The sequence below is a fragment of the Sardina pilchardus genome, chromosome 19, assembly GCF_963854185.1.
Source record: "Sardina pilchardus chromosome 19, fSarPil1.1, whole genome shotgun sequence".
Lineage (NCBI taxonomy): Eukaryota > Metazoa > Chordata > Actinopteri > Clupeiformes > Clupeidae > Sardina > Sardina pilchardus.
Genome location: NC_085012.1, coordinates 24081472 through 24095044, shown reverse-complemented (window position 1 = coordinate 24095044; position 13573 = coordinate 24081472). Strand labels below are relative to the sequence as shown.

At 42.6% G+C, this 13573-nt stretch overlaps 2 protein-coding genes across 6 annotated transcripts in view; both read right to left on the bottom strand.

Annotated features, from left to right (window-relative positions):
* The window catches only part of arfgef1 (ADP-ribosylation factor guanine nucleotide-exchange factor 1 (brefeldin A-inhibited)), a 64448-nt gene extending 56219 nt beyond the window's left edge, over window positions 1–8229 (bottom strand). For all 5 annotated transcript variants that reach the window (XM_062520793.1, XM_062520796.1, XM_062520798.1 and 2 more), the window contains exon 1: window positions 7944–8229. In XM_062520793.1, the coding sequence (XP_062376777.1) occupies window positions 7944–8067 (124 nt within the window). In that variant the 5' untranslated portion in view covers window positions 8068–8229. The remainder of the gene's footprint in view (window positions 1–7943) is intronic.
* A 2170-nt stretch (window positions 8230–10399) lies between these two features.
* cpa6 (carboxypeptidase A6) overlaps window positions 10400–13573 on the bottom strand; it is a 24158-nt gene continuing 20984 nt past the window's right edge. Inside the window, exons 10-11 of the mRNA XM_062521160.1 lie at window positions 12472–12556; window positions 10400–12029 (exon numbers count right to left, since the gene is read on the bottom strand). Coding sequence (XP_062377144.1) covers window positions 11839–12029; window positions 12472–12556 — 276 coding nt within the window. The 3' untranslated portion in view covers window positions 10400–11838. The remainder of the gene's footprint in view (window positions 12030–12471; window positions 12557–13573) is intronic.

Genomic DNA, 13573 nt, shown 5'->3' with positions numbered 1-13573 from the left:
GACCGTACACAACCCCTCTCGTAGGCTACGCTCAGAGCCGAACGTCACAAATCGAGGCATAAACAAACAAAAGAACGAAATACAACACAAGCGCAGAACACCTGAAGGGTATCTGAGAACACGGTCAATCAATACTATGTAGGTGTGAGAAGAGAAATGGATAGCCACACTCTGCAAGGCAGCAGCACGTCTAAACTTACAATTGTGCTGATGCCATCTGCCACAGGAACCAGATCATCGCCAACTATGAATCTCAGTACTCAAGATAAGATCACTTATGCACCTAGAGATACTAAGCCTGGTCAGATTCCGTATTACCTCTCTCCAGATATAGCTAAAACAGGAAACCACCTATGGAACCCTCCCTATAATAATACATACTGCCCACACAGAATAACTGATTGGGAACGATGCCCATTTTGATGGAAGCTTCTTGATTGTTTTGACCGATAGCGCATCAGTGTTTATCAGGTTAGAGGACAAGAGGCAGGCTAGTTGACCAGATAATTCAACAGCAGTCCTTACAATGGCCAGTAGGCCTACAATTAAGTCCCGGGAAAAAAGGAAACATAGTCTCTCTCTCTATTCCACTCTGTGTGAAATGTTGTTAACCATCGACCTAAGTCTGCCGATGACAACTGAACTGATCTGCTCCGTCTGAAAACTCACAGAGACTAGCTGCAGCTACTGCAACCACTGCTGCTTCCATGGTGAAGTCGGGGGTGGAGAGAGGAGACGATGATGTTGATGCTGGAGATGAGAAGGGGCGGCAGGGCACAGGGGGGGAAAAACAGTCTCCTGACATTTCCATTGTACGAGGTGAAAGCAAAGGTTGCCCAGGCGTAATTACATTTGGAGGCAGAGCAGGAAGTGTTGCTGGGGGTTGCCGGGGCGACGTCACGGGTGGGCCGCAGGGTTCTGTTTACACCCCCACTAATCAGAGCATCGCCGTGACAACTGATTTAAGACACGGCTGTGCCCGGGTTTGCTGGAAGGCTGGTTACTGTTTAAGGCACCGCGCCGGAATAATGCTAACCTACGATCAGCCCACCGAAAAACAAAAAAAGTCGTCTGCTCACAACAGCACAGCAGAGTATTCAGCAGTCACATTACTCTCCAGCTCATTATCAATTTGTCAGGCCTGGAGGGGCTTTGTATCAGTGGTTAAGATGAATAGCTAAACAAGTCAGGAGCAGCCCGAGGCTCTGCCATTGACTCTTTCATCCGGAGGAATGCCGTGGCCACAGAAGCCGGAGCCAAATTTAATCAAGACAGCTGAAGGTGGCAGCCAGCAGAGTAGGCTACCCACAGCCTAGGCAGGGGATACATGCGCGTCCAGGAGGCTACAACAGTGGATATGAACAGCTGTCAGCCTACACATGTGTACTCCATCTCCACAAGGAATATGTTTTCCAGTATTCATCTCCGGTCTTAAGAACATGAAGACGTCTGTGCCAGTTTGCGGTGCCAAATTCACTGTCATCATCACAGGCTTTTAGAGAAACAACTTCACAAACAAATTGGTGCCTGTGGCTAAGAAAGTACAAACTCAACGTACACACACTCATACATACACAGTGAATGTTTTCTGTCTCTACATTTTAAATCGTATGGTTCTACACGTTATTCTGTGAATGGCTCTGGAGCTGGTATAGGCCTACTGCATTCTACACATTTCCACTTCCACTAAGATATTTCAGTCAGAAAAACAAATAATAGTGTAAACAGCCAGTAAATAATAATCCTCCTCCTCCTCATTTCCCTTCACATCTGTGTTTTGGCTGAAGCCTGCAGTGCTCCATATCCGCTACAGGTGTTTGTTCTCTCCTCTTCCACGCTAAATGAGCAGGAAACCCTGTGAGTGAGTCTAGTAGCAGGTGCTCTTCCAGCGATGCAGCAGTGGCCATTAAAACAAACATGTTCCAGAGAAAAGGCCTGCGTGTGATTCCTCTCTCTCTCTCTGTCTCTCTCTCACCCCCCCAGTCTGCCGCTATGTGGCAGCCCGAGTCATAATTAATTCCCCCACTGGTCTCAGTTTGAATGGAACAGTGGCACAAAGCTATCATGGATTATTAAACGCGGCGACTGCCACCGAGTACCTGCCGTGAGGCTGCGCGACTCCGTTAGGGTCACGGTCATGCTAACCTTTCCCCATTCAGACTCAACCACTTAGCTGTGCATTGACTTAGCTAATTCACTGAAGATGTACTCTCGTTTTCACCACTTACAACGTTTATAACGGCTGCATTTACTTGTTTGTTTTTGGTGTGCCGATTTTCTAACCTAATTAAGCTGCCTCATCCGAGCCCACAAGGCTGTTCTGGGACCTGCTGTCTTTTAACTATGGTGGCAGCCTACTCGAATAGCAATGCAGCTAAAGGCAGCTATTAGACACCAGGCTCTTGAAGTAATCTTCAGCTGCGCTGCCACACCTGTGTGTGTGTGTGTGTGTGTATGTATGTGTGTGTGTGTGTGTGTGTGTTTATAAAAGGCCCCTGGAGCCATAGAAACGTGGCAGCAGCCGGTGAAAGAAATCCATTTGCCATGTTCACTGTGTGACAGACCACAAGGCAACTCTGCCCCAATGGTGGATCTAGGCTCTTTGCCAGACGCCGACCACTTCTCCCTGCACCTTCTTTTCATTTCATTTTCGGTTCTTTTTCGATTCGTCTCTTTAAGTGTAGATGTGAGTGGGTGAGCTTGTGCAAATGTGACTGCAAATGTGAATGTGCCTGAGTGACTGACCCCTCTCTCACAAGTAGGAAGTCCTCTGAAGTTTACTGATACATTGAATTGGTCATGGTGTGTAGGTCTATGAGATCACGGAAACTACCCAACAGTCTAGTGCTTTTGAGTGAGGGGTCTAAATCACTCGAAACGCCCAAGTCTATTACAGACAGCACCATTTCCTGACTAACGGCAAAGGAAATAAAAACAGGCCAGTGCTCTGCACTGGAACTACACTGCCAATCCTTTTTCTGCCCGACTCCGTCAGAAAATCCCCAACGTGCCTTGAGAATCATGACACGACTGACTGTATCCAACATAACATTCATCAAACTCTGGGAACATGGGTCCCTCTGACACGTGTAATAAAGACATTTGGCAGCTCTGGTGACAAGCTAACGAACCTGTGGTCATGGAAAACATGCTATTTAGAGGAAGCTTGTAGTTCTGGGCTGGCCAAAGTAATGGAGAGGGGAGGAGGCTATCAGGTGACTGCTGAATAATAGATTGATGACTAGTTTGAATGTGGTTTACCCTCAGCCTAAGCAAATGAGTTCTAAGGTCTGTGTCTGTCTGTGCTGTGTTTTTCCATATTCCTTTAAAGGCACAGTCCGTGATTTTGCTGAAAGGTTGCTGATATTGGAGTTCGACAAGCAATCAAATTAGGCAACACCACCCCACCCTTCCATGTTCCTGGATGATTGACTGGAATAATGTGTGGCATGGACCAAGCCACTTCCCTTGTTTCCCTAGTACAGAGCAGGGCCTGTGTATACAAACACAGCAATACACTGAATTCTATGTGCATTGATTCAAATTGAGGACTATACTGTTTAAAATTGGTGGGGATGTTTATCAGAGCCGAACAACAATTTAGCGAGGCTCTAAAGTAAATTGGTCAGCGACTGCAAAAAAGGATTACACATCAATGGCTTGCTCCATTCAGCTGTGCACCTGCTCGGCAGTTCAGAGGAACAAAATCATTTAAATGCTGTAAAATGTTCTCTACAATGGTGTGTGTGTGGTTTTCATCAATTATGACCAGGATGCCTAAAGGATGCCTTTTTCCCAGTTAGTAATTTGTCAAAACATCAATATAATAAACTGTATAAATACCTATACGTGGTAAATGAACTTTTGTGAATTTTTTTTCAAGCCAGTCCTGACAACCCATAGTATATCTGCCACTGCTTTAAGTTATTAATAGCAATCAAGGGCTGCAACTAACTATTATTTTGATAGTCTATTAATCGATCGATTTTGTTGTTGAATTGATATAATTCCAGAAAACAATAAACAAATGTTTGAGTTTTCCCCAAAGCTCAAGAATGTCATTAAATGCCTTGTTTAGACTCCACAAAATAAAAATATTTTGTTTACTGTCATTGAAGAGTACGAAAGCAGAAAACACGTAAGTTAAGAGAGACAAAATCACACAATTCCGAGGTTGTTTCCTAAAAAATGACCCAATTACATAACAGACGGTTTGACAATTAGCCTAATATAGCTGGAGATTAATTGAACAGTCTCAAATGTTGCAGCCCTAAGTGGTTGCAGGTATTCCAAAGTATCATGATGGGTCACAACATAGGACTCATCAAGCAGGTTATTTTTTTCATCTGCAAGATATGAAAAGATTAATATGGGGCTTAAGATTTCATATAATTCTACCTCCTGAAAGATAGAATTTACAAAATAACAGTTTCACTGTCTGGTCAGTACAATGAGCCAAGTACAGTGAGGTTACCAAGGCAAAAATTAAATGATAGTAGTGGCTGGAATTTGCGGTCACAAATCCTAAAACAGCAGTTAAGGAAAACTGACTGAGCACGTTCAACATGAACAGCATTTTGAGTAAAGGAAAGCTTAGAAAGAAAACGTATTAGAAATAAATCCACCTGCAAATAGCCCAGAATTTCCAGTCAAACGTCTAAGCACAACCGCACACAAGTGTGTTTGGTATTGTATTTCAGTTGTCAAGGGATTTGTAAGGTTAGCTAACTGCTGTTATGGTCACATGAAAAGAGCTCTAGTGTTGCATGCACAACAATGGTCTGTTCTTACAATTAGGCCTGCCAGAGACTGCCTTGAGAAAAAGGTTGAACTGAGTTGAGTTGGGGATTCAAACCCTGCTCCTGCTCTCTTATCTCAGAGAACCACAGCAACACTCCACTCCTTGGGAGACATCAGACAAACTCCTTAAATTCCACAGAACGGCTGCAGCAGCCCAGCTCAGAAATGACAAGCGGCTCACAAAATACTCTCACACGCAGCTGTGAGCCCAGCAAGCACAGTGCTGAGGAATGAGAGAAATGTTCCTAATAACAGCTGACTGGAGCCGACCCAGCCCAGGCGAGGTGGACCGGAGCGGGGCCACGCTTGGGCCAGACCTGGTGACAGGACCGTTTCAGGGTTAGCGGCTGTCATGCGGAGATGAAGAATACCGAAATCTAGCAGGGCTGTCTGAGCTCTTCTGTGGCATGAGAGGCCGCATGTTTGCCATCACACACTCACTCACACGCACACACACACACACACACACACACACACAGAGACACACATAGGGCTTCACAGGAGCCCTAGGCTTGCTGGATACTAGGAGCTCGAAGCTACAACCTTTTCAGTCTACAAATGCCAACAGTGCTTTTTCCCTGTGGCCACATGTACTCATAATGTTCACACAGACACAGTGGACTTAGTGTCACTGTTACCGAGGGACAGGTAATAGCAGGAAATGGATGATGAGGTTTCAAAGTCTGCCCTGATACAAATGACGGTGATAACAGAGTAATGAGCTGAGAAAATGCGACTGGGCACACACTGTGGATCTCTCCGCGTGTGTTTGGTGGAAATCAGACCACAACAGAACCAGCCAAAAAGTTGTTCATCAGCATTTTCAGTCAACATTCTCTCTCTCTACACTGATTAATGCACACGTTTATGAAATGCAAATTGTGTCTCATTTCGATAGCCTTACTCTAATGAATTACTACCATTAGTATCGGAGAACACAAAAAGCCCACACACGGGTCCGCATCTAGAACAGCCATTCCATTGCAGGTACAGTTATGTATTTTTATAACCTTCGTTTCTCTGAATAAAACATTTACTCATCAGCAAACCACAAATTCCATGCGAAAAGGACGTCAGCTTGCAGTCTGCTGAGGGATATGATAATGCAGGTATCTCTTCCTCTCATCTCTCTTTCATTCACACCAGCAGCAAGCTGCTAATAAAGTCTCACCCAGGGAGAGGTTCAGACTCAGCACGTAGATATTACGTTTACTTTATGTTCTTCTCCCCTGCAGAACCAGCACCTGGAAATAGCGTTGGATAGCCGACAGAAATGCTGTTTATGTCCTTTGCATGTGGTTGTCAATCAGATGACAATCTGCATTGTGAGAAATTAGACTGTAGGCTACAGATCACATTTTCACATCAATTGCAAGTTGCCACGTTGTGTTAGCTTTAAATGCTGATGAACCCTTTTGACAGCAAATTCCAGTGAATTGTGGTAAGGGATCCTTAATGGTTTTCTTAAAAACCCACAAAGACTACTTGAGAGCTTTATAACTCAGGCCAAGAGTTTTACTGTCACTTACTGGAATGTATGCACTGTCAACTGGCTAAGGCCTAACCCTGCAGCAGCAGCAGCACACAGGAACCTTCTCTCAGTCTTCCTCTGCATTGATGAAATCTCAATGAGCTTCCTCTTTAAGCAGAAGATAGCATGCATCAGACACTGAACATTGTGCAAGTGTTTGTGGTCTGAGGACCACCATTGTATCATTAATTATTTACTTCCACAAGTGTGTGACTAGCCTTCCCTGACTCTCTTGCACAGCAGAAGTAGGCTAGGGCTTGGCTATAGCCCTACATGCACACAGCGTGAGAATAGTTCTGTAGGGCTGCCCGTGACTGTGGGTGGTGAATAATCACTCCCCCATCCCTCATACATATTGCACACTAACAAATACACACAAGTTCATGTTGACAAACTAGGTCAGTTTTGAATGACACACTGTCCTGATAACTATATTTTGAGTCTGGACACAGCACAAAATAATGTGACAGGCTACCTTATGTGGCTTATCTGCAGGTCTAGAAGTGGCACAACAGGGTAAAATCAAGGGTATGGTCCTATGTAAAATTCAGTAGGCTTACGATTCGGGACTGATGAAGTGAATGCTGATTCTGAATACATTTTGGGGGAGAACGCATTTCAGGACTTCAGTGGAACGATTCGGTGTTTCTCTGCAGTTTGGCAGGACTCGGGGGTTGCCAAATGCAAGGAGGAAGAAGTAGCCTAGGGATGATATAGGCTGGCGACCGTGCACTTATCAAGACTGACACTTCCTTAACTTATGTGACAGTCCCTCGGTTATTCATGGAGCTCGTGGCGAGGCCATCGCTCCTGAAACAGACATCAACTGCAAGGCAACGTCCACAGTGGCATATCAGACACCACTCCCCACCGGTCGTGTGGGGCAGCAGATTCGCTAGCTAGATTTCACCATTAAGCCAAGTCATTGTTGTTTATGCTAGGCAGGAACTGGGGGGCGGACAGACACATCCCATCCAACCTTAACAATAACAGAACATCGTAACATTTGCTTGAAGTTCCGACATGCATCGGCTTATTGTTACAGTTAACTCGCCACAAAATATCAGGGGTAAATAGAAATCACCGTGTAGGCTAATATTCTCCACCATAATTTAGAGACAGGATAGGCTACTGTGTTACTGGTTTGCAACATAATGTTTTTAGATGTAGAAGCATTATTTCTGGCCAATTTGCCATTTTATAGTCGTGTTGCAAATGCGAGTTTGTTGTCCATTTGGTGAGATGTGTAACACACACTAATCTGATTCTAGAGGTTTCAACAGACAAGGAAGATAGCCCTGACAGACTGCACATTTCCTTATATCTCGCGTCAAACACATTATCACCATACAAATACTATTTTGCCAACAGATTGATTCGAACATCCACATAACAGACAGTTATAAGGAGATCTGGTCTGTCCGTGATAGTTGGCGAATTAAAGAATAACTTCCGCAAAGGCTTAATCTTGCAGGCTACATGATAGCTAGCAGTGAATGGTTGCAACAATGTAGCAACCCCTACACCTTACCGGTAAGATTAGCGGTGGATGCATGACGTGTGCAAATCTAAGACTAACCCAAATTACAACGATTTATTAAATTAAACTCACCCAATGCCACCTCACAAGCTTTGCGCAGTTGAGAATGGTGAGCCTTTTTAACCTCCTTGTCGGCCAAGATCTTTTCCAAAGCTCGGGTTAAAAACATGTTTTTCGTTTTTTTGCCTTCATACATGACGCGCTGCAACTGGGGCGAGGAAGACCTGTCCCAAAGGCGAAATACTCTTCAAATGTATGTATTCCTTTAAAAACTACACCGATTCTGGCCTTGATAGACAAACATAAATAAACCCAGAAGGTGGGGTAAATCCCTCAGTTTTCCATCAGCGACCTGCCTGCGCCATGTTGGAAGGAAACGACGTCACGCACGTTAAAAACGGCCGCAGTGAGGCAGGGTGAGTCAAGCAGAGGTTGAAGGAGGGAGGGAGGGAAGGAGAGAGAGAACGTGGAAGAGAGGAGGGGAGAGATAGAAACATTCATACGCTATTGTTTATTTTTCCTAACATGAAAATGTAATCTTTGCTAGTGGCTATAAAATAATCAGCACATTAATATTTTCCCTGCAAATGCTATTTGCTGTGCTTCATCTATATTAGGGACTGGGCCCTATTAGAAAAAACTTAGAATATCATAGCCTTGGCTGAAACATTTCTTATTGGTCTGTATCAACACAGAACTATTATAGAGCAGCCTATTACAGATTATTATTATTATTATCATTATAAATTGTTTTCATTACCAACATAATGTAGGCCTATGGTATGATAAGGCTATGTTGTGTTCACAGGAAGAGAAAGACTGATGCTGTAAACATTTTGACAACCCTTGTAACTTGTAACAGAAATAAACAGAACATCTCCAGCTTAGTACTTGCAGCCCATGACTGGCCTTACTCCACCCTGGTCTATGGGGGTTCTGAAGGGAGTGTATGAGACCTAACCTTCAAGCTTTGTTGTGATTTAGCCAGAGCTCTAAAGCATGTTCCGATAATGCGGCCCCTCCCTCCCTCAGACACTCTGGGTAGTTCACTCAAATTATGTAATCGCCCTGGCTTAGTTTACTGATTTTGCAATATTTAGTGAGCCGTCTCCTCCCGACAGTGGTTAGGTGAACGCTACTCTCCTGCAAGGCAGATGCTGGTATAAAAGAAAAACAGAAATATTTCAAAATGCGACGCATGTTTTCAGGACTGCCTGCTGACTTCATGTGTGTCAGAGTGGATATTGTGAAGAGGGATCCCTGCCTCCCAGGGTTTTGACATTTTTACTTGTTCATTTATGGCAGAAATAGACCTCTACTATGGTTGGGAAAGGTCACCTAGATTCTTATTTACAGTGTGTATTTTCTTTACTCCTTTACAAGACACTATTGAAGATAATAATAGGACTCTCTGGTTGCAAGTGCAAGAGTGGATGAATGATGCCAAAAAATGTTGTTGGCATGCAGGCAATCATTTAATTCCAGTCAACCAGACTTGACTGCTGCAATGCAACGCTTTGCAATTTTTAATCAAGTTGGTTCATGCATATACTATCACTTTACCTTTTTCTAATTATGCACAACCCTACTATTTTTTCTGATGGTGTTTACATTTAGACTGTTCAAATTTATGGATAATTAATTGAACACAGAGAAGATAACTTTTTGTCTAGAAACATTATTCTAGAAATGATCAATCATGCCTGTTTAGAAATGCTATTTGGATACAAAAACTCATTAAGCCAGTGCTTTGGTACATTAACAGTGCTATGACTTGTGGCTCAATGTGTTCTGCAGTTTATGTTCATATTTATTCATTTGACCGATGCCGGGACTTACTGCTGTCCAGTGTAAATTGAACTCCTGACCCTGGATTTATGTTGAGCTCTACTAGTTGAGCAGATTAATTACAATCAATATGCTCAAACACGACATATATATTTAATCATCGCTGAACACATCGTCCGTGCTTTCATGAATAATCCTGCAATCACGCAAAAACGCCAAATGCACTGTTGAAGATGACAACATGGTTTGCATCAATAATCAAGCAACAGGTCAGTGAGAGTGTTGTCTGAAAGAACGTTATTCGCATTTGTTGCAAAAGGAGAAAAATATGCATGAAAGTGGCAGAAACAAGAGCTGGCTGAGGACTGATTAGGTGTTGAGCTGTGTGAAGACGTAGACAACTGAGTGGGGCTAGTGAAAATTGTATTATTCAAACCAGATCTATTCAAATTCAAAGGACCAAGGCCAATCTTTCATTTCTTTGAAAGCAACAATGGCCTTCTCGGAGAAGTCTAATAAAGTAAGATTTCATTATTTAAAATAGTGCGAGTGTGTACAGAAAAGTGCTTGATCACATATTCATAACGCATACCCCCGTTTCTAAACACAAGGGCCCAGTTGTTCATGTGAATTGTGATGACAACCAACCTCCAGTTTGAAAACAATGCATGTTAAAAGACACTATGTGGTTGTAGACACAAGAATGTTAATTAAATACTGAACTCATAATGCCACATGTATAAAAGAATAAAATACATTTATTACAAAATAGTTTTGAGGAGACACATTGACATATTCTTGTTACAAGTGAGTACTCACTGAGAGCAGCCTTCTCAAGTGAGGTAAACACTGCTAATTCACAGACAAAACAGGTCTCTATCGATTTCAAAACATCCTCTACAATGTCTTTATGTGGCATTTACAATGACTGCATACATTTCATTTCAGAGAAATCTTTTCTAGAATCCTTGCTTTTACCCCAGTCAGTTGGTACACCCAGGCTTCTTTTCATGCAGTTCCAACAGTTGCTGATTGTTCCTAGCATCTGTTATCCGTCAAGCTCAAATAAACTCAAAACAATACATATAGTGTTGGCAAAAGGGACGCAAAAACAGAACCCCCTTTTTGTCACAAATGTACAGATCTCAAACATATACTGTGATGCTATGTAAGGCCTAATCACCAGAATCACTAATACTGCATTGCTAGCGTAATATGGCAGTTGTCGAAGAAACACAGTGAGTGTGCATATCATTTTGTACAATACTAATGTAATGTCTAGACTATGCGAGAAACATTCAGCTGTCCCTGAAAAATTTCCTTGGCGTTTTACAAAAATATAGGTAAGTATATTATTTACACACCACAAATTGCTTAGCTTTATGTTGTTGTTTGCCGCATTTTAAAAAATTCAAGACAATCCAAAGAGATAAAAGTGCTCTGTAAACCAGAATAATCTCAATGTGCTGACGCCATCACTGTCAGTAAATTGTGACCTCAAGTGCTTGTGATCACCCTATACTAACAAGCGTTATTTGGCATATTATAGATTATCACAGAAAAAAAGGTTGTCATTCAAAAAAAAGGTATGAAGAACAAAAAGGGTTCTATGAAGAACAAAAAGGGTTCTATGAATCTCTGAATTTGCACATAAATGAAAATAAACAACCCAACTGACTATGTAAGGAAGAACATTTTAGAACAGTTCTTCTAGTCACATGTGGACTTAAAAATCAAGACTTACAGCACCAGTCTTGCTCATTTTAATAACCTGAGGTTAAAAAGACCCTTTGGCTACCACTCCCTTGTCACCATGGTAATGAGCAGAGGGTGGGTGTACTGCCAATCTTGTACTGGTTAGGCATCTTTTAGCTGACACTGCATTGATTATCTATCAGCCAGTGACCACCAGTTGAGCACCAGGCCACTTTACCCAATCCTATTCACAGTTTGACTATCTTTAGGTGGCTGAGAGCAAAGGGACCCAGGGGTGTGAAGAAGAGGCAGGCTGTGAGAATGGCTCCTCCCAGGTTACAGTGTGAAGGTAAAGGGAAGGGGGGTGGTGTAAGAAAAACTTAGCCAGTACAGTTAAAAAAAGTGTAAATGTCACTTCCACACACCAGTTACTTTTGTCACCTTTGAGAGGGTGGTAGTCTGTAATTCACCGTAAATATGGTCCTCAGACAGCACACTTCTTAAGTAGCCCTGAGGCGATGGCCTTCACGGCCCTCATGGTCTCAGTGCACGTGGGGTTGATCTGTGCCTCGGGCAGGAGGAAGCCAAAGTAGCCGGTGTCGCGCAGCTCGAACGCAAAGGCGTACAGGATTCCATTCTTGTAGGCCCAGTCCATGGAGCTCCCAGAACTCATGTCTGTGTGGACAAACGTCAAATGTCTCAAAATCTCATGGCTACTATATTATACGGTTTGACAGTTTTGCATTTATTTATCTCTCACTATCTATCTATCTATCTATCTATCCATCTACATGGGTGTTGATTTAAAAATGTAATTAATTAAAAAAAAAAACATTGAGTATGCTGATGTGGTATGTACTGTATAACATCATGGATAATCATCAGTTTTAGTGTAGTAGGAAAAATATAAATCATGACTTGTATAATCCCATTGTAGCCCAGCACAAAACAGCATGCAAATGCCTTGCAAAGTTCATGACTTCCTTTTCAGTGGTCTGGTTCTATTCTCTGGTTGTGACCAACTGAAATGTGGCAATTACTCTGGTTAAGAAAAGACCAAAGCTGTGAAAAAGCTCAGATAGAAGTGTTTAACCCACCACACATGTGAGGGACTTACACAAAGTAGTTGAGGCAGGTCCGTATCTGTATCGCACTCCATACGCAGAATACAAGGCCGTCACTGCATTGTGAGCTGCAGATTCCTAATTGTAAAAACAACACAAAGGAACATAATTAGCCTTATGTGCCATCTATCATTTCAATTGTTTCTAAAATGATCCATTCTGTCAAGAGTGATATTTAAAATGACAGTGCTTGTCTGATTTTCATGATTTTCAATGATTGAAAGCAGTAACGGAGATGAGTCACTGAAAGGACCAAAACAACTATCTCCTACTTCCCAAGAGGACTGACATGGGAGATGGTCTTAATGTTCCAAATCTGAACAATTAATTGTCCATGAATTCAGGGAGCAGAACTCGAAGGACACTCAAACGTGTAAAAGAAAAACGGTCTCTGTAGGCAACTCCATCGCTACCTTGTTCTAGCCGGTGCCTGGCGAGTATGTTTGTAGTGCCATAAAGCCGAGGCCAGCAGCTCACCAGACCAAAGTTGCAAGGCTGGTTTTTCTACTCAGAGCGAGACGGCCACCACCATTCAACCCGGAAAACCATTCCAATGACTCTGAAGATCTTAAGTTAAGGTAACTTAAGCTAAAAAAAAACCCAGCAGAGTTCCCCTTTCAGGAAGATATACTGATAGCCCTGAATATGTGAAGTCTTTGGGTGAGAGGGGTGATAAAAAGAAAATGTTCTGTCCTCATCTGCATATATGTTGAACTCCTATAAGAAGAGTAGCTAAGAGCTCTGGTAAATAGACTCTTGGAGACAATCTTTGTCTGTGCCCTGCAAGAGCTAAGGCTGTGTAAAAACAACAGAGATGTTTTAAGTGTACACACCAGAAAAACAGTCAGAGGACTGTGAAGAACAACTTTCTAATGACCAAAACTCTATTGGATTAGAATAGCAGACTGAAGCTTTAATTGAGCTTTCCACCCCTCCTTTGTGCTCCCTGACAATATGTGAAGACTGATGCCTTTTAGTCTCCTCTCACTCCATTAGCAACAACACTAAATAAACAACTATCCTGTAATAACACCAGGGTCATAGCAGACCAAGGGAGCTGAAGTATTGATCTGTTGACTGAAAAGTGTCCCCTAA